The 22,182-nt window shown below is 44.6% G+C and overlaps 1 protein-coding gene across 4 annotated transcripts in view; it reads left to right on the top strand.

The window, feature by feature from the left end:
* Positions 1 to 22,182, top strand: part of LOC145355309 (non-muscle caldesmon-like) — a 211,350-nt gene that overhangs the window by 115,394 nt on the left and 73,774 nt on the right. Inside the window, exon 1 of one of the 4 annotated variants that reach the window (XM_080207256.1) lies at positions 3,530 to 3,647. The exons of the other annotated variants lie outside the window; for them this stretch is intronic. Coding sequence (XP_080063382.1) covers positions 3,601 to 3,647 — 47 coding nt within the window. The 5' untranslated portion in view covers positions 3,530 to 3,600. Of the gene's footprint in view, positions 1 to 3,529; positions 3,648 to 22,182 lie in introns of those variants that run through there. 4 annotated transcript variants of the gene reach the window in all.

Here is a 22,182-nt window from a genome sequence, read left to right as displayed (position 1 = left end):
CAGCAAACTCCACGTTGGATAAGTGTTGCTGACAGGAAAAGTTTCACATTGAATTCATGGAATTTACTGCTTCCTAGAAAATCATCTACTTTATATGAAAGAAGAAGAAACTTTAATCATAGAAGCTGCCTTATTGTGTGGTGGTGCTGCTGAATGTGAACAAAATAAACCAGCAAAATAAAACCTTTAAAAACACAAGTTCTGTTTTTGACAAAGAAAACCCTATTTCCATTTAGAGCTTTTAAAAATATGTAAGTCTGAATAAAGAGAACTTTCCTCGACAGTCTGAGGCCACCAGGGTACACGTTTCTGTGCAGGGCCTCATTTTGCAGTGAACAGAATATTCACATTTCACTGGTTTGGAAAGTAGGAAAAGGTGACACGTTAGCCAAGATTATGACATAACTGAAGATATTTTTAGTTTCATTTTTGAAGTGTAAAGGAATAACTCTATTGCAGTTATAACAGGGCAAGAACCACTGGTGAATCAAACTGCACATTACATTTGGACGGCAGCCATGGTCATTTAGCCTTAAAGGTCAGAGGTCAGACTGATACTCCCAACGTTCAGCCAAACCTGTATGTGTGCCCTCTGTGAGTGGCAAGATGGCAACAACAACTTGCATTGATATACTGCCTTTAACATAATAAACCAACCCATGGTGCTTCACAGGAACACAACCAGACATAATTTTATTTCAGTTTATTTGTGGGACATGGGCATCGCTGGCTGGTCAGCATTTATCACCCACCCTTGTTTCCCGAGGGCAGTTGAGAGTCAACCACATTGCTGTGGTTCTGGAGTCACGTGTAGGCCAAACGAGATAAGGACACAAGATTTCCTTCCCTAAAGGACATTAGTGAACCAGATGGGTTACCAAGATAGAGGGCACTTTAAATAAATATGTTTTAAGGAGCTTCAAAGGAGGAGACAGATGTTTAGTGAGGAAATTCCAGAGCTTAGGGCCTAACTGAAGGTGTGGCTGCCAATGATTGGGTGGAGAAATGTGGGAATGTGCAAGAGGGGAGGTTTGTAGGTGGGTGATAAAGTTGTGGGTTGATTTATTTCCCATTTTCTTTCGTGGCTTCGACCTGCTGAAATGTTTGTGTCCTCATTTCCCTCCGATGGGTTGGTTGTGACTAACTACAGGAGCTCCATAAGAAGGAAGGAAGAATCTCCATTCTACCATTCCTTTATGCTATGCATCGGCTGTTCCACAAAGGATTTCAACTTTGACAAGAGTTAGAGTCACAGAGGTTTACAGCATGCAAACAGACTCTTCAGCCCAACTTGTCCATGCTGCCCTTTTTCTTTAAACCTATAAGTCAGTCTTTTACATCCCTAAGCTAGTAAGAAGCATATTTTTGTTGCAATGTTAAATTAAACATTTATGAGTTTCATTTGTCCAGTTTTTTTGAACAGTTGATGATGCATCAATACATCACCTTCTCTAATTTCTCAATATCATCCCAAAGCATGTCACACTGAATGGTTTACCTCAGTGATGGGCAATCTGGGCTAATGAGTGGGCCACTTGAGTGGCGCTCCTTCATCTCAATGGGCGTCAAGATTGAAATCGAGCTTGTTCACTGACCCTTGAATAAGATTAAATACATTTAATGCACTTTGAGCATTTCATAATGAGTTATAGAAAGTGCTTAATTATTCATATATTTATAGAACTATCATCAACTTATAATGGTTTAAAAGAAAGTATTTACATTTTGGATGCAGAGGGTGTGCATGGCTCTCAGAGTCAATGTTGGGAGCAATCAGCACGTTCCTCAGTTCACTTGCTCTTGCTTTCGAAACCCTACAGTACAGAAAGAGGCCATTTGGCCCATTGAGTCTGCACCAACCACAATTCCACCCAGCCCTATCCCCATATCCCTACATATTTTACCCACTAATCCCTCTAACCTAAGCATCTCACGACACTAAGGGGCAATTTTAACATGGTCAATCAATCTAACCCGCACATCTTTGGATGTGGGAAGAAACCGGAGCATGCGGAGGAAACCCACGCAGACACGAGGAGAATGTGCAAACTCCACACAGACAGTGACCCAAGCTGGGAATCGAACCGCAGGTCCCTGGAGCTGTGAAGCAACAGTGCTAACCACTGTGCTACTGTGCCGCACGCCTACTGTGCGTATCGTTTCAGTCACACCAGCAGTAAAAAACTACACAGATGAAGTCAGTGGAATTTAGCAATCCTGGACAATAGTCAACAAAATGTCTTGTGGGCTGCACTCAGAACACAGATGGACTGTACGTGGCCCCAGGCTGCAGATTGACCACCACTGGTTTAACTAGTCAAGGACTTTGATATGTCAAAGATTGGCAGATATTAACAGAGTGCTGCTTCTCTTGATCCATCTGCCACACTCCCAATAGTTTCATTCTCCTCTTCTGTGAGGTGCTTCTGGAAAGGGCAAAGATCAAGGGGAAATGGTAAGAATATGGGTAGGCGGGATTAACCCAATGAAAATGGTGATTGGGTAAAATGATTCTTTCGTTCTTCCCAAACTACTGTTTGTTGGTATTGTTTGCCCATTGGGGACTCCTGTGCCAATTTTCTGGATGCGTTTCCCATCAGTGTATGGTCTCATCCATCGGGAATACAAGTCATAGTATTGGAATTGCACTCCAAAGTTTTCTGCACAGCCTCGGCAAATGTTCTAAAAATAGCAGAACGCGCCTGCAAGTTTCCATTGTGCTGTCACAGGTGAGTGAGGCTGTGTCAGGAACAACCACTAAGGGAGCCCTGTCCCTGCACCATTTTTCAACCATTTTCCAAAACAATATTCAAAACATGAGTATTGAGGCAGATGTCTTGTCATCCAGAGTGGAAGTGTTGGCTCTATTCTCCCTCTACAGATGTTGTCAGACCCCTGCTAGGTTTCCTCAGCATTGTCTGCTTTTGTTTCAGATTCCAACATCCGTAGTGTTTTGCCTTTATTCCATACCTCTCTGTTTGCTTGGCCTGTTTTGTGTAAGGTGGAAGACCTTTCTCCCCTGCCCCTTTGAAACACACTTTCAAAGCTAACTCTTTGACCAGGTTTTTGGGCACCTGTCCCAATATCTCTTTGTGACAGGCGCTATACATTGTTGTATCCTCCACCTCAGTGAAGCACCTGTGGACATTCTGCTACATCAGTGGCACCATGAAAATGCAAGTTGTCGTTGCGTAAACCTCTGGGAAGGTGTTTGGGGGCGGGGGTGGTATGAATCCTCCGATGAAACTAAAAATACTTGGCAGTATGGGCTGCCCTTTTTCCTACACCGGTAGAAGTTTGAACTTTAAAGGTTGGAAGAGAAGGAGAATCTCTTTTTCAACTAAATAACCAGGGGGGCTTCTATTACAGGCAATACCACAGCAAGCTAGCATCATGTGACCCAGAGCTGACCACAGCCTCTCTGAGTTGCGATTTGGGCTGTGGATGCGAGTCGTATTGAGCGCACCGTGAAAGGAGAAGGGCCCTGTGAAGGTGATATCCCACTCCATTAAATAATTCAGCTGCGCTTAAGAAGAGCTCAGTCGACAGTGAGAGGGAAGAGAATCTGGCCAGAGCCTGCAGGAATCTGTTCTTGCAGTGATGACCAGCAGAACACAATGCAAACGACACTGGTCTGCCTTCTCCCAGTAAGTACCCATTCAAAGAGTTTCTGGCTTGCAATATTGAGCCCCGGCGAAGCATGCAAAGGAAAAAAAAAACTCCGGGGTGTTTTTCTTTGCGGATAAAGGAGCCACTGTTCCTTTGAGGATGCGCCTTTCCTTTTCCTGAAAGTGTTCAGATTAGGCTTCGACTCGTACTGTTCCAGCTCCCCCCCCCCCCCCCCAAACAAAGACAGCAACAAAAGGACAAAAGTCTTGCTTGTGCGTGCTGTCGCTGCTAATCCACTAAAAGGGCTTTCAAGTACGTGTGCTGCTCACTTTGATACGCACCCCTGGCTTGTAAGGAAGCAAGAACAGCAGACAATGGGGCTGCAGCGGGGGTCAGAGTACTGTCACGGTGAGGATTCAATTGATGCACTGCTGACGGGCTCAGCATTGCCTGCCTGCTCGTGTGTGTGTGTGTGTGTTGCCAGACAAATAGCCTGGTTGTTGGCTTTGGCTGGCCAGGAGTTGAAAACCATTCAGAAATTAAGCGCGCACAAACAAGGCATTGTTTACCTCTCCATTGCAGACTATTATTAATGAGAGTTACACTATTGGCCATTATTGGCTGGAAATGAATAAAGAGCTGGGCACATGTGAAGCTACACTGGGAGGAGGATTCTTAGCAGCGAGTGATGCTGTGACAAACCAGCTAACTTCTTGTTGAGCACTTGGGGAAACAAAAGGTTCATTCAAATCCTCAAATTTTTAAATTGTGGCACCAGTGCCAACCTAGTCTCGTTATGAACCAATTACAGGATTTATTACAGGCCTGGGTGGAAATTTTGTTTTCACGTTCCTGGCACACATTGGGTGTGCCGCTTTTGAAATGTGTACTTTCAGTCTGCACATTTTCCATCCCTTTTTTTTAACCTCAATGATTAAGAAATCATCATACAGTCCCGGAGTGACACTTCCTTGATTGTATGACATGCCCCGTTCCCTGCCTGCGAGCTACACGGGTGACCTCCTCCCAGAATACTGAGGCGCTTACCCATTCCCTCCCTTCACTGCCGTGAACAACTGCAATTTTAACTCCCAGGTGGTGGGGACACCCGTCTCGAGGCAGGGGTTCCTCTGCGAACAGAGTCATGGGGCGAAATTTTCCTGTCCCGCCGCCAGGGGAATTATAGCGGGCGGGGCAGTACCCGTACAAAGGTCCATGGGTGGAATTTTCCGGCGTTGGGGTGAGCGCATCCGGAAAATCTCACCCATCGAAACGTACAGTGCAGAAAAGGCTCTTCGGCCCATCGAGTCAGTACCAACAGTATCTCAAGGTGCGCTAATCCCGTTTTCCTGCATTTGTCCCATATCCCTGAACGTTTGTGATATTTCAAGTGCTCTTCCAAATATTTCTTAAAGATTGTAAGGTTTCCAGCTTCCGCTACTTTTCCAGGCAGTGCATTCCAAATTCTCATCATCCTCCGAGTGAAAATGTATTTTCACTAATTCCCTCTGATTCTCCTGTCCCTCACTCTAAAACTACGCTCCTCGTGATTGATTCTTCCCCGACCTCCCGACCGAGGGGAACAGCTGTCCCTACCCCTCATAATATTCTACACCTCAATTATCAGGCTCCAATGACATCATCTGGGCCTGATCTGTGATCTTAGCCTGAGGCCTTGTGCAGAGAAACTGCAGTGACATCCACTTGAGGCCAAACCTGTCAGAAACAGGATCCAGGACCAGAAAGGTAAATATGTTCATTGTCAGACCAGGAGCTAGACTTTTCTAGGTTGCACGAGGAAACCTGAGGCCTCCTGTACCCTGAGACTTCACCCTTCACTCCATTCACCTCTGAACCCACCCAATCTAACCATTTATTTGGCTGTTTGGGTCCACATTCTCTGGAAATGGCCAGCTGCCATCTGAATTCATGCTTCTGCTCACTGTCCAATATGTTCCACTGTTCCAATATGGAAATGAAGGAGAGTCTCTCTGCATCTCAGAGTGAGAGTTTGCCACTTGCACAGATTACAATGGCACCTTAGTTTGCATCCAGCTGCACCAAGGGCCATAACTTCCCAGCTCCAGGGCACTACATCAGGGGGATGTTGGGAGGGTAATCTGGGGAATTCCCCTATCCAGTTCCAGCTAATGACAATCTCAAAAATCACAGAAGATATTAAAACGATATATAGTGAAAAATTAGTTAAGGAATTGGTAATAAAGACACAGAGACTTGGCCTGATTCTTAGAAGATGAATCATAGAATGATAGAAGGCCATTCTACCCATCAAGACTGCACTGACAATAATTCCACCCGGATCCTATCCTCATAATCCCCTGACACTTGGGCAATCTAGCATGGCCAGTCCACCTAACCTGCATATCTTTGGATTGTGGGAGGAAACAGAAGCACCCAGAGGAAACCCACGCAGACACTGGGAGAACGTGTAAACTCCACACAGTTACCCAAGGCCAGAATTGAACCTGGGTCCCAGGCGCTATGAGGCAACAGCGTAACCACTGTGCCACCATGCTGCGCATAGTGCGAATGTAGAACAGTTGTCTTCTGCGAAAGGTTTTTAGAACATAGAATGATTTCTCACAAATAAATATTGAGGTGGAGACTATGACCTTGTTGACCAGTGAGAGGGAATAACTCACAGAGAGATCACAGGCCAGCCGTAAGGTTAAGACACTAAAGTCCTGGTTCTCAGGCTCCGAATATGTAAAGGATTTGGTAAATTTAATCAGTAGCATCATTTACATGGAAACCTGAAGTCTTAGACAAAGGGGAGAGTAGATCCAGGAAAGGAGCTAACATAGACTTAGGCTGATTGATTCCATCTGTTTTAATTGCTGCAATTGCGTGTGGCAAACAATGGGCATTGAGTAATTGTTTTTGAAAAGATTGAACAATTAAAATTAATATTTGCAGAGGACAGCCAAACATGTCCCTTTAGCTTAGGGAAAAGTCACTATAGATCCAGATGACCGTAGGCTTTCTGATGGCGATTTAACCTCAAGGCCACTCCACCTCAGGTGAGAGAGAAAGTTGAGAAGGCCTTCGTGAATAGTCTGACACTAGGACAGGAATTGAACCCATGCTATCGGTGTTGCTCTGCATCATGTAAGAATGTAATCGGTGACAACTTTGTGTTGGATGTAATGTGCCCAATGGTAACAAGATGTAAGAGTCAGCCGACCCAGTAAACCATGGAACCAATTACAGAATGATGTAACGGTCAGCTGACTCGCTATAAATAAGAACCTGTGTAGATATGTGGAGCTCAAGGTTGGAGTAATGATGTTTCTTTACTGAACCCTTTCTTTGATGTATGAGTTGGAGTAAGTTTCTGTTCTATTTTTGTTGTCTGCATTTGAAGAGTTACTTCTGATGAAACACATCATGAAGCATCAGTCCAGCCAACTGAGCTAAACTGATCCTCATGCTTCATGTAACAAACATCCACCTCAGTACCCTGGATCTGCTGAAAGCATTGTTTGATGGGTGGTTATAGCAAAGACAGCTTGTGCCCACTTTAGTTTCTGGTTATGATGCAATTTTATTGCTAATTCAATGTTACATTTTTTTGTCTCTAATCAGAAGACGAGGAAAAAACCCTTTGTTATTGAAGTGGTACCTTGTGCCTGTCCAGAATTATATTTTTCTTTTCAGATCAGAATGCAAAATGACAGGATATTGAAACATTGGATGCACTCTAGATTTCGTAAGTAAGTCGTTCACACGAGAATTAATAATTAAAAGCTCATCAAAAGCAGCCTCATCACCAAACCGCTGAATGGACAGGCCCCATTGTACAGACTATCATAACAAACTAGATTTGCCATAGGATGGGAACAAAAGCATTCATTTATCCATTGATTTCCTTCCACCAGCCAGCATGCCCTGGAGCAGTAATCATATACCAAGATAACTGAGTGCAGGCATTGCCTACTGTGTCTCACAGTCCAGGAGCAGATTTTTCATAAACTCAGGATAACTGGTATAAAGCCGATGGTCTCCAGACAAAGGAGCTGGAGGTTCAAGTAAATTCAATCCCATTTAGCTCTCTGTGTTTTCCCCATATGCAACGCATTTGGCAATCGGCTAGCTTGAAAAGTTACTTTTAGACGTGCAACGCTATCCGTTACTGCCTACAAGTAAAATTGTATCTATAACATTGACCGTTTTGTCAATATTAACAAAACGTTCACAACGGTAAAAGCAGTTTATCACTTTGTCACAGTGCCTCACAAAGACACTAAAACATGAAAACGAGCGTCTGTCTCGAGTAGGCAGTTGTATAAGATTCCCAAGAATAATGTGGATTAATTGGTAAATTATAGGAATGGTTATTTCATCCATTTTTTTATGGTGTCTGAGGGAGGAACGTTGCCCAGGATATCTGGAGAACTCCTCACACTTTTTGATGGCGCTTACAAGAGTGGGAATACGAATGGGATGATGCAATTAGACAGGATGTGAAATTTTAATTTTCCCCACAGCAGGCAGAGGTGCATAAAAGTCAGTGACATAGATTCGTACTTTTGATACACTTGCAGGCCATGAATAATCATTAATGTGAAACAGCTCTTAATGAAGTCCTACCTTCAAGATAGTCAGTGCCAGAAACTCACGGCACCCACTTTGTTTTAAGGTGGTGTGCATTGGTTGACATTGTAATGTCAGCAGTTTCCCTCCTTTCCTTTTGTTCCCGAGGTAGGGGAGCAGGAGGATGGAGGCTCAGGAATGGGGAGGGAGAGTGAGTGGTGAGGGAGGTTGTGGGTTGGGGTGGGGAAGATGGAGGAGGGATCCAGGGGAGGACAGAAGGTGGGATCAAGAGCAGGAAGGAGTGTAGTGGGATGGGCCTGGTCCATCTGGGCGTGATGGGAATAATCAGTCAAGGTAAGAAAATGAGGGATCTAAAGAGTCAGTACTGTTCAAATCATAGAATCCCTGTAGTGCAAAAGGAGGCCATTCGCTGCATTGAGTCTGAACCGACTCTTACCCAGGCTTTCCATATAACCCCATGTATTTACCCTGTTAGTCCCCCATCCCATATATCTTGGGACATTAAGGGGCAATTTTGTGTGGCCAGTCAACCTAACCTGCACATCTTTGGACTGTGGGCAGAAACCCCACTGCCTTCCCCTGGCCATCGCCTCCCACCCGGGTCGCTCACCCGAACGTTGCTTGATCACCCTCCTGGCTGATGTCCCACCCTCCCCCACAATGCAGAATACCTCCCTTCCCTCTTTCCCTGCCTTCGACACATCCTCTATGATGCTCTCCCCACTTCCTCCATCATGTTCCTGGCCCCCTCAGGCTTGACCCCCTTAGCACTGCCAGGGTGCCTGGGTGGTACTGCCAGGGTTCCATGTTGATAGTGCCAGGCTGGCAATGCCAGGCCCTGCCCCATCCACCTGGAGGGCTTCAGTGGCTTCCGTTTGCACTGGAGAGGCTATCACATCACACATGGGGACTATATGTGATTCCCGCCATGAGGATTTCGACCAACGAGTAGGTAAGGTCAGGTGAGCTCAGATAATAGCTCCAGGGACTCACTAATTATATAAATTTGCTGACACATATTGAAATTGGTTTTTGTGCCCTTTATGAGCATGAAGACAATTTTGCTGACAAATTATTGTCAGTAACATTACGAGAGGTGAAAAATGGAGCGCAAAATCAATTTTTCATCTCTCGCCTAATTTTGCATGTCAGTCAATTGGTGGGAAGAGTTGACAAGATCATCCCCTATAATTAAGTATGCTGAAAGGGTACACTCAAAAGCAATAAGAGAAACGTTATAACTTCTGAAATAGTATTTTGGATAAAAGCAAGCAGAGTGGACCAACGAGGGACAGAGAAAGGTAACAGAAGATCAGGAAACAATAGTAAAGTTAAAGGCCTCATATCTGAATGCATGAAGCATTCACAATAAAATAGATGAATTAACAGCGCAGATAGAAATAAATGGGTTTAATCCAATAATTGTTATGTAGACATGTGCTGGAATTCTATCATCCAGCCCGCCAGGGAATTGGAGTGGGAAAGGGGCGGACAATGGAAATGTCCGGTGACCTTGGGTGAGATTTTCCGGTCTCGGGTCGAGCGAGCCATGAAGTTCCGCCCATGGTTTCAGCGTTTGAGTTTGGAAACTAACTATATCAGGATACTTGATTTTTAGAAGTTACTTTTAGGAGGAGAGTTTAAACCTAATGATAAAGGATGGGATATGCAGTAAAGAGAAAGCACCTTAGCTTGCAAAATCAAGATATTGAAAGAGTTTGGTTGGGGCAACAGGGTCAGAAAACCTGAGTGGGAGTAATTAGTAGCTCTTCACTATAGTTGTAGTGTTGGACAGGGTATAAATCTGGAAATTAGAGACGTATATATGAAGAGTAATGCAGTAATCGTGGTGGAAAGTTTGATCTTTATGTAGGCTTCACAAAGCAAATTTGTAACAATAATGTGAAGAGGATGCATTCAAGATAGTTTTCTAGATCAGTAATTTGAGAAACCAACTAAGGAATAAGCTATTTTGGATGCAGTATTATGTAATGGAAAATTATTCATTTATAACCTTTATAGTGAAGGAACATTTGGGGAAGAGTGATCATAACGCGACAGAATTTTATATTGAGTTTGAAGAAGATTTAGTTGATGTGTCATACTGTTATCTTAAATCTGAGGCAAACAAACTGTTTGGGCGTTAGGGGCAAGTGGTTAGGGGAGACATGGAAATCATTAAGAGATAAGATGATACAAGAGTAACCATTCAAAGAAATTTCTCCTAATGGACATACGTTTCCTCAAGGAATAAAAACCCATGGGAAAAGTGATGCGAACATTGTAACGAGAAGTTAAGTAAAGTATTACTTTAAAGGAAGAGGCTTATAATTTTGGCAAAAGGTTTGATTTTATTTATTATTGTCATATGTATTAGTATACAGTGAACATATTGTTTCTTGCATGCTAAACAGATAAAGCTGTTTGAAGCTTTAACATGTTAAAGGAATTGAAGCTCCTGACCATTGATGTAGACATGGGCATGTCCTCCACTAAGCTTTCTGAAGTTCAGGACTATCTCTTTCATTTTGTTGACATTGAGAGAGAGATTCCTGTCATCACACAAGTTCACCAAATTATCTGTCCCTTTCCTGTGCTCTATCTCGTCATTGTTTGAGATCCAACCTACTACGTTGGTGTCATCAGCAAACTTGAAAATTGAGTTGGAGGGGAATTTGGCCACACTGTCGTAGATGTTTAAGCAGAATAGTAAAGGGCTGAGGATACAGCCTAGGATTGGAAGAATTTTAGAATTCAGAAAGGGACGTTCAACTCATTGATGGAGAGAAAAAGCATTTGAATAAGTAAGAGACAAAAAAATTGTAAAATCTTCTGCACACAATGTAAAAAAAGATCTTGCAAAAATAAACATGGATCCAACAGAGGCAGATATAGAAGAAGAAATTATAATGGGGAATACAGAAATGACAGACATCAAACACATACTTTGAATGGACTTTTCACATCCCGCCTAGCACGGGAATCGATGTGGGCGGGACACGGACCATGCAAAGGTCCGTTGACCTTAGTCGGGATTTTCCAACCTTGACGTGAGCACGGCCAGAAAATTCCACCCTCCATCTTCATGGTAGAACACACAACAACCACTCCAGATATTGTAGAGAACTAAGGGCGTAGCAAGCGTGAGGAACATAAAATAACATACCAACATAGAAATAGCATCAGAGAAATTAACAGGATTAAAATCTGACAAATTTACACCCTAAGGTTATAAAGAACGAGCTGCAGAGAGAGTGGACCCATTACTTTTGATCCCTTGAGTTCTTCCCCAGATTTTAAACTCATTCCCTGTGGTTTGGAGGGTAAGATCACCCTAAGTCTCCTATGCTCCAGAGAGAAAAGTCCCAGTCTATCCAGCCTCACCTTATAACTCAAACCATCAAGCCTGGGTAGCATCGTAGCGAATCTTTTCTGCCCTCTTTCGAGTTTAATAGTATCCTTTCTATAATCTGCTGGAGCTTTTGAAGGTCTAACAGGCGGGCTAAATAAAGGATGACCAATGGATGTGTGGATTTTCAAAGCCTACTCGATAAATTACTGCACGAGCGGTGGTTATAGAAAACTAAGACTCGTGGGATTGGGGGTAATACATTAGCATGGATTGAAGATAGCTAAATGTGCAGGAATCACAAAGTGGAAAGAAATGGCTCATTTTCAGGTTGGCAGGCTGTATCCAGTGGGATAGTGCACAGATCAGTGCTTGGACCTCAGTTATTTACAAGCTGCGTTAATGACCTTGAGTGTATTGTATCAAAGGTTGCTGGAAATAAAATGCAGGTAATTAAGTAAGTGTGCAGGAACGTGGCAGATGGAACATAACATGGCGGAGTGCGAATTTATCTACTTTGATTGGAGATGCCAGCATCGGACTGGGGTGGGCGGCGCTCCAAAAGCTCATGATACCAAATAAACTCTTTGAACTTTTAACCTGGTGTTGTGAAACTTCTTACTTTATCTACTTTGGCAGGAGAAATTGAAAGTCTGAATATTTTTTAATTAATGAGAGACCGTGACCTCCCCCTTCCCCAGGCGGGTTCCAAGGTAGGGATTTGAGGGGGGCGGGGGGTGTACTTAAAATTGCATTCCCTCTGGGATCCCAACCGTCCCAACTAAGCTGTCATTCCATGGTGGTTGGACAGGACCTTGGGTGGTTCAGGCCTCAGTTAAGGCCCTTAAGTGGCAACTTAAGGGCCTTTTCCTGCCCGGCCTGAGTTTGTAGGCTGGTGGGCACAGGACAAGGGAAACGCAAAGCCATTATCCAGAAGAATACAGCTTTACTTGAGGAAAAAATAGCATTGCTTTATATTCTGCAACCGTGTCTTTTAACAGCATGCTGCTATTGATGGAGAAAAGAAAATGCAGCAGGATGCTGAAGGGTCAACTCATTCGCCATTACCCACTTTTGCCCATCATTAAAAGTTAAGACCAATGTCTGCAAGTTAACCCTGCTAGTGCTAGAATGGGCAGGTTATTCGAGTAAATTTCCTCGCGGGCTGTAGCACAAAATGGGCGATGCCACATCAGTCAATGGAAGAGGAAATCAATTAAATTGTAAAATGCATTTTGTGCCACTCCTTAAGATCTGTGGCATTCTCCATTAACGGTTAAATATTTTGCAGCTTTCATACAGCTAAAGGCTTGGGGGCTTTCCCACGTCCACTGACACATGAGGCAAACAAGGCACGTGTTCTGGCTAATTTTTCCTGGGATCGGTTGTCAACCTGTCGCCAGAAGCAATAGCTTGAGGCGTACCACTGTGTCAAGCACTACTGACCAGAAGACACTCTCACTCTTGCTACCTACGTTCGGTGTATTGAAAGGATTGACAGGTCGATGATCAACCTGCTTTGGCTGCATTATCGCAGAAATCTTATGGCACAGAATGAGACCATTCGGCCCATTGTGTCTGCACTGGCTCCGTAAATGAGCATTGAGTTAATGACGTTCCCCTCCCTTTACCCCATACCTTGCACAATGTTCCTATTCAGATAATCATCTAACGCCTTCTTGAATGCCTCGATTGAACCTGCCTCCACCACACTTCCAGACAGTGTATTCCAGACCCGAACCGCTCGCTGTGTGAAGAAAGATTTTTCTCAGATCACATTTCCTTCTTTTGCAAATCACTTTAAATCTCTTTAGGTTATGACTGCACCTTTTGTGACCAGGAAGCCCCAGGGTGGGACCGCAATGCAAAGCTTCTGGCTCAATGCAGGGACAGTACCCATTGTACCACACGGCTTCTCCACAGCTAAAAACACTAGTTTAATTTTGTTCAAACATCTTGTTTACGGAAAAGTCCGGATTGTGCCTGACTGCACGGTCACCACATGGACCACAGAATTTTGTGACCACTATCATTCTGAAGAAGAAGTGTCTCCATATAGATTTCCATCCCAAGAATGGAATGAGAAGCATTGAGGTGGTTGAGTATACTAACAGAGCATTTAAGATTTAAATGAAAATTAGGAAGTAACTAAGAGAGAGGATGATTAAATAAAATACTAATTGCATTGTAATGGCAATATTAATAGCACGTCCGGTTAGGTGCATTGGCCATGCTCAATTCTCCCTCAGTGTGGCGACTAGGGGATTTTCACAGTAACTTCATTGCAGTGTTAATGTAAGCCTACTTGTGACACTAATAAATAAACTTTAAAACTTTACTAGCTAAAATACAATAGAGTTACTTGTATATAAAATTGTATTGGCATTACATCAACGCAAGCCCTTTCTTTCTTCATAAAAGACAACTCTGGCTTCAAGAATAACTTTATTATCTACAGGGAGTTAACATGCAGAAAACCTTGACTGGAGATTCAGTACAATAGCCATTGTCACCCGTCCCTGTCCTGAACCCACACCTCAGCCAGGGAACCTCCTATTTTTGCCCCAACACTGCTGCCAGCAAGAATTTGGTACCCTGCCAAAAACTCCATTTACTGTAGCGGGACTGGAGGATTCCAGCTGCGGGCAAGGTGGGAGAATTCTGACCACTTAAAGGTTATTTTTAAAAGTTACCATTATAGAAAGAGCACGCACCTGGGGCAGCAGCTCTTCCATGATGACAGGTTGAGTTCATTGTGAGTAGGCATCATTTTGGCCTTGATCCTGTTTGGTCTGCATGGCACCACACCACGTGCTTTTGAAAATGGACCACTTTCAAACTGGGATTCCTGGCTAAGATTCACATATTTTCGGAAGAAATGCTTGGTGTTTACCAATTTGATACAGTGCTCATTCGGAACAAACACATTTACTTTGTTCAAATCCCACAAGAACACATTCTGTCAGAGATTGGTGCAGTATTCCAGGTGCGTAGAGCTTTGAATTAAGCTATCAGCAATGGAGCGGCTATGGGTCATTTTATAGATGAAAAGACAGCACGTCAATCCTTGTCTGACCCTCCCAATTTAAATCCATTACCAGCTCCCGACTGAAGTTAATTTGCCTTGTCACTCCTACAAGGTCAGACATTTCATTGCAGTACAGTAGAACTACTGTATGCAATTTTTAAAACATCATTAGCAGTTTAGCAGCATTCTAACTGTTTTTATTCCATAGGTGGTCTAATTTTCATGTGGTCTGGTAGGTTTTATAGTTACATCAAGATCATATTCGCTATAGCGACTGCCCCAGGTTTCGGGGAGGGGGCTGGGGGGCACAATGAGCCTTTATTTTCCCTTTGCTGGCATTCTTGTCTGGTTCCAAATGGAGAACAAATTATCATGTTTTCCACATTTGGGTCAAGGCAACATTTAGCTAAGCTGGAAAAGTTGTTGGATCATCATAATTGGATCAAATGTGCAGCCCAAAAAATCTTTAAAAATGAACTGATGTACCAGCAGCTAACTCCGCCTGGAATATGGGAACTATCAGATTGACTTGGGTCTGTCTGCCACATCATTCCCCTGGGATAGGTGCTGCATGTGGCTCAGTGACATTCTGGCCCCTGGGAGAATCAGGCCATTTGGCCCAAATGGTCATTCTCCACACTCCCTTCTACTCCTCCTCTTCCTATCAGTATAATCCTCCATCCTTGTTATCTCTCATGTTTGCCTCTCAAAGCCTGAATAGCATCTATGCTGTTCACTTTAATTGCTTCCTTGGTTGCTAGTTCTATATTTTAACCACTCTCTGAGTAAAGAGGTTGCCTCTAAATTCGCTATTGGATTTATGAGTGACTATATTTTTATTTATTGCCCCCAGTTCAGATTTCTTTCCAAAAGTGGAAATATTTTCTCGACATTTTCTTTGTCTTTATTTATTGGTCACAAGTCGGCTTACGTTAACACGGCAGTGAAGTTACTGTGAAAATCCCTGAGTCGCCACACTCTGGCACCTGAGGGAGAGTTGAGCACGGCCAGTGCATCTAATCAGCACGTCTTTCAGACTGTGGGAGGAAATTGGAAGACCTGGAGGAAACCCATGCAGACACGGGGTGAACATGCAGATTTGGCAGACAGTGCTACAAGCCAGGAATCGAACCTGGATCCCTGGTACTAAGAGGCAGCAGTGTTAACCACCCAATGGATGGAATTTCTGCACCTACCAACCCCAATCCCAACCCCACCCACCCCTGTTGGCAGGGGCTGCTAGTGGGATTTCCAGTCCTACCAATGTCTGCAACATTTTGTGTAGCTCACCCATTCTTTCTTGGGGGGGGGGGGGGGGGTTAGTTTCCGAGTTTCCGCCTTCAGCAGGGCTGGATGATCCTGCCAGCAGAAATCGCTACAAAACCCCATCTTACATCTCACCATCAAACCCTTTTATACCTTTAAAAATATCTATCAAGTCATCCCTCAGACATTGTACTGACACTTTTGCCTGACCTTTGAGTATATGGCTCAATGGTGCGAATGGCCTATGCTTCCTTGTTACTAAATGGGCTTCCTCGCTCACCACTAAAGCTGGAAGCTGTGGATAATGCATCAATGATTGTTCAGTGTGGGTAGAGAGTGATAGCCCTCCCCACTGTCTTGTAGTTGTCAATTTGGATGTTTATCTTTCTAGAAGAAGCATAAACAGAAGGTGATTTAATAATATTCTAGCATTAATACAGAAATAGGGTTGCTTTCGCTGATTGAAAGTTTTATCCCCTGGGGTCCTGCCATGGACGGTGCCTTCCTCGTTCTTTCACCGTAGGAAAGCAAACACACCCATCGGGCTGAATTTTCCCATCCATTGGAGACAGGCTGGGAAATGGGAAGGGTAGCAATATGGCTGGAGATGGTGTTGGGAAGGAAGCAGATTGCCATCTAGCCACTGTGGCATAGAACCCTTGGCTCCCTGCAAATTGAGCTACTTCTGGACCTAATCAAACGTCATTTCCCACTCGGGTCTTCTGCGTATGGGGCATTTGGCAGATGTATCCTGATAGCCTCCCATAAGATTCACAGGGTGGCACCCTTTAATGGGAACTTCTTGGTCCATGGAATGTCCTCTAAGAAAGGAATAGCCAACCATGCTCATGGCGCCAACGCCATAACCCAAAGACTCTTACAAGTTTTTTGCAGGCACCTTGGTATTGAGATGACCTTCCTGTTGTGGCCAGTCTGGGGGTGCTGAGGCTTCCTGCTCTCCAAATGGGCTAGCCACTCTGGGGAAGGGCTACTGTCCATAATTGTGCAGTTCCCCTTTGGCCTGCTGATTGGCCATGTGGCAAAATGCTGCCTCAGAGACCTGCTGCCTGTTGGGGTGGTGGGCTCCCAGTTTCACCCTGGTGGCAGGACTTCAGATTCCTCAAAAATTCAGTGTGAACTGAATAAATTGATTTTTGCCCACTTGTGAGAGGTAGTGGGAACTATTCTGCCAAAACAATTCTAAGTGTCAAATTTGCATAAAAATTGGTGTAACTCTTATGATTTACTCAGCGGGAGTTTTAAAATGAATCTCCCACATGCTGTGCACTGCAGAGAGCGATAGCGTAAATCAGTCCAAAAATCAGTGGGTGGAACCTGTTCCAACCAGAGAGGCTGGCATTATTGCGTTGAGCAAACCACTGCCCGTGCACCAATTCTGATTGCTGCAAGACCGCAATCCCTGCATCACTGTTCTCTGACCCACCAAGGTCCAATCAGTTCACCCCCGCCCCCCCCCCCCCCCCGGGCATGCCCGGGCCAACCTTGACCATCCCCTTCCCAGCCCACCTTGATGTCCCTCTTTCCTCCCCTCACATCCCCAATTTCTTTTCCTTTCCCCACCCCGCAACCCTGATGGCTAGCCCCCATCACTGGCATCACTCCCTCCTGTCACTGCCCAGTGCAGAGTGGCAGTGGGACTGATTGCCCCCAGAGGCCCCAACCCTATTGGTCCCGCCCACATTATTCTCTTCTGCCTTGATACTGCCCTATGCCTGGTGGGCAGTGTAGAAGTGCCCCCTGGGCATGGGCACTTTGCCTCTTGGGCAGTGGTGGATGCCTAGGCTGCCTCTGCCAAGGTGGCATTGCCCCAGGGGGCACCACCCCAGTGCCCAACCTTCTGGCAGGGCTTTGATTGCCCTCCCCCTTCACTCCCTGGTCAGGCCACAAACCTGCACAAGTGGGGAGCAACTGTAAACCCCACTGGGGTGAAACACTCGTGGTCAGGATGGGGGAAGAGATGCTAATGAGCCTGGATATTTCAGTCCTGGACCCACTAATTTAAAATATATTGCAAAGGTCATGTGCATGACTAATTCAGCCCCACGCCGATTTCTGGTGCAGAGTTGACGGCACGGAAATCCGACACTCGGGAGACTCGCGGAGGCCATGGCACCCAGCAGGAAGTCCACAAAACAGCCTCCGCTCGAATCTCCCGACCCGCTGTGTTGCTGGGAGAATCACTCCCTGCATTTTGCTCCATCTTCAATACTTCAGTAACTGAAAAAAAGTGTTCAGTGAAAATAAAAAGAAACACAATTTGTTTTCATGTCCCTGTGATTTTTTGTTAGTCTCTCTTGGGTTGTTTACATGTAAAATTAGTCTTAGATTCCTGAAACTCCAGGGGAATCCTCAAACATTAACAAGATTTTTTTCTTCAGATTGCCAAAAGGCAAGTGAGAAAAGCGGTATAGGCTAATTTGTTAGCTGTGAATAAGTAACTTATCCCTAAATAACGTATATTACTGTGCTTTACACAGGCATCTAGTTTGTTGAGTATTGGTGCTACATCATTGCAAACTAGGAGTGTGATGGAATACTCTGCTATTGCCTGGTTGGGTGCAGCTCTAAGAATCTCAGCACCATCCAGGACTAGGCAGCCCACCCTCGTTGACACCACATCACAAATATTCACTCCCTCCACTGCCAGCGCACAGTGGTAGCCATGCATACCACTACAAGATGCACTGCAGGAACGCACCAATGTTCCTTAGACAGCATCTTCCAAACCCACAACTACTATCATCCCTAGAAGAACAATGGCGGCAGATGTATCTGCCTTCCTGAATCGCTGCAGTCCACGTGGTGTAGGTACATCCACAGTGCTGTGTGACAGGCAGGTCCAGGATTTTCACCTAGCAGTAATGAAGGAACAGCAATATAGTTCCAGAGAGAGGATTATGGCTGGCTAGGAGGGGAACTTCCAGTTTTTTTTTAAACTATTAGTTGCACAAGTAGGTTTACATTAACAATGCAGTGAAGTTACTATGAAAATCCCCGTGTTGTCACACTCCGGCCGCACCACCAGAGGGCAGTACAGTGGCATGGCAGCATGGTACCTTTGCACAATAGAGTGGCATGGTGGGCACAATTATTAGCACTCCTGCCTCACAATGCCAGGGACCAGGGTTTGATTTGTGGCTTAGGTTACTATCTGTGCAGAGTCTGCACATTCTCTCCGTGTCCATATGGGCTTCTTCCGGTTTCCTCCCACAGTCCAAAAGAAGTGCTGGTTAGGTGCATTGGCCATGCTAAATTCTCTCTTAGTGTGCTTGAACAGGCGCCAGAGTGTGACAACACGGGGATTTTCACCGTAACTTCATTGCATTGTTAATGTAAACTTGTGGCACTAATAATTTTTAAAAAACTGGAAGTTCCCCTCCTAGCCACTCATAATCCCCTCTCTCGAACTATATTGCTGTTACTGCGAGGTGAAAATCCTGGTCCTCCCTGTCGCACTGCACTGTGAATGTACTTACACCACATGGACTGCAGTGATTCAGGGAGCCAGATCATCACCACTGACTTGAGGGAAAATAGGGATGGGCCATAAATGCTGGCTTAGTCAATGCAGCCTGCATGAATTGAATGAATAAATTAAAAGAAATGCTCTAACAATACTCTGAAAAGCTCAGTACCATCCAGGATAAAACAACTGGCTTGATTGACGCCCTATCTACAGCACTCTGTCCACCATGGGTGAACAGTGGCAGCAACGTATGCCATTAACCTGGTGCACTGCAGCAACACTCCAAGGCTTCCTCAACATCACCTTCCAATCCTGTGACCTCCACCTTCTCCAAAGATAGCAGCAACAGAAGCCTAGGAGCACGACCATCTTCAAGTTTTGGACTAGTATCTATGTGCCATTCCAGGACCAAAATCCTGCAACTCCCTCCCTGACAGCATTGTAGATGTTCCTATTCTACACCATTGCAGCAGTTCAATTAGGCAGCTCACCAGAGATGGGGAATCAATGCTGGCCTTGCCTGTCATGCTCACAAGCTATGGAAGGATAAAATAGTTAAAACTATCCTGGAACCAGCTTCCAAACCTGTTGGCAGAAATGTTCCTGATGACTGTGACCAGCAATAAGCTGAAAATATGATCATTGGTTGAACATCAAAATGTGGAAAATATTGCTAAATTCAGGAAAGCACTTTAAAGCAGTCACTGCAGAAAGAATAAAAAATACCAATTTAGTGATGCGTTGCTAAGGCTGGTATGAGATGAGAAATGAACCTCTGTGCAAGTGTAATTGCCAAAAACTGAATGTTGACATCATGTAAGAGCAACTCGTGGTCATGTCATCCCAGACATCTCTCTTTTTTCAGTATTTGTGATTTAAAAAAAAAAATTCTGGTCACATTAAACATCTGTAGAAGATTTATGAATATGTTTTCAATATACTGTGGAATTGTGCAATGTGCGTCAAACAAACGGGAGGATCCACCCAAATGGTTGCTGAGTGCCCAAATCTGGTGTCAAACATATCCTTGAGATGGGATCAGCTCAGTAACTGTCTTCACTCGGAGAGTGGTTGGGGTGTGGTATGGACTGCCTGCTGTGATAGTGGAGTCGGACACTTTAGGAACTGACAAGTGGCTATTGGATAGGCACGTGGAGCACACCAGAATGATAGGGAGTGGTGGGATAGCTTGACCTTGGTTTCGGACAAAGCTCGGCACAACATCGGGGGGCTGTACTGTTCTGTGTTCTAATAAGCAGGTCACGGCTGGGTCAGTGAGAATCAGATCAGAAGGTTGTATAAAATGGCAGCTGAGCCCAGGAATATTCATCCCCCTGCTACAAAGGTCTAACACCGTAGACAGTATTGGAGGATTAACTCTGAATTTTGTGACTGGTTTTATTTGAACCTATTTTAGTTTTATATCAGAGAATACCTCCATTGACTTTGACTATTGGCTAGAGACTCATACCACCAGCTTCAGCCAGGAAGTATCCACTATCCTATTAGAATGCTATTTTGGAGGAATCCGATACTTCCATTTGGGAATTGTCGTTGCTCATCGTCAGCACGTGGCATGTGAGTTTCCAATGAGGTTATGATCATCCTGCACCCGTCACCGGGGGCACCACTGGGTATCATTGGCAATCAGTGCCATGGCAAGATGGCAATCCACCGAAAAGGCAGGATATACCACTAGATATAGAGAGCATCCAGAGACACTAATAGTAATTGATCAAGTTACTTTTCTGGAGTTGCTTTGCTTAATTAGGATGTGTTGGTCTGATGAAGTAGGTGGTCCTGTGGCGCAGTGATAGCGTTCCTGCCTCTGAGCGTCAGGTTTATTGGGAACGTTTTTGCCAACAGTTTTGGAAGCTGGTCCCAGGGTAGTTTTAGCTACTTTTATCCTTTCATAGCTTGTGAGCATCACAGGCAAGGCCAGCATTGATTTCCCCATCCTTGGTGTGCTGCCTACTTGAACTGCTACAATTGGTGTAGAATAGGAACATCTATGATGCTATTAGGGGGAGAGTTGCAGGATTTTGGTTCAGGAGTGAAGGAATGATTGTGCTCCTAGGCTTGAGGTTCGAGTCCCACTTCAGGACATGAAACGTGTGTTTGTAATTCATTTCTGTAACTGTTCATGGGATGTGGGGGTGGTAGGCTAGGCTAGTATTTATTGCACATCGCTATTTGCCTTCAACAAAGTGGCCAGACAAGTTGACTATCAGCCTATAAATCCATCCACTACCCCCGATCACGTTTGAGTAACAGTGGGAGAGTTTCTTGGTCAGCCACTCTGCACTAAGCAATGACAAACCACTGCACCACTTTGCCAAGCACTAGCGTAGACCAGGTCGATGGAAGTTCCTGGCCCTCAGTGCCCTCTTAGGGCATGGTATCTTGAGGAGGCACAGTGGTTAGCACTGCTGCCTCACAGCATCAGGGACCCAGGTTCGATTCCTGGCTTGGGTCACTGTTTGTGTGGAATCTGTGTGTTCTTCCCACGTCTGCTTCGGTTTCTTCTACAGTCCAAAAGACGTGCTGGTTAGATGCATTGGTCGTGCCAAATTCTCCCTCAATATACCCGAACTGGTGCCAGAGTGTGGTGGCTAGGGGATTTTCACAGTAACTCCATTGGCAGGGATAATGTAAACCTCCTTGTGACTAATAAATAAACACTATTTTATAGTAGTGCTGCCCTTAAAGTGATACATGTGCTGCCTCTTGTTAGCTGACTGTGGTGCTTTGGTGTCACCCTAACTGGTTAATCAAAACGATAATTTTGAGATTTTCTACTTGTTAATACTATTTTGTGTTAACAGCTTCAGATTATTGGAAACATTCTTCTATTCATAGGTTCCCTCA

The sequence above is a fragment of the Carcharhinus amblyrhynchos genome, chromosome 19, assembly GCF_965287045.1.
Source record: "Carcharhinus amblyrhynchos chromosome 19, sCarAmb.v2.hapA, whole genome shotgun sequence".
Lineage (NCBI taxonomy): Eukaryota > Metazoa > Chordata > Chondrichthyes > Carcharhiniformes > Carcharhinidae > Carcharhinus > Carcharhinus amblyrhynchos.
The sequence above is the reverse complement of the archived record's forward strand: the minus strand, read 5'-3'. Positions and strand labels throughout refer to the sequence as shown.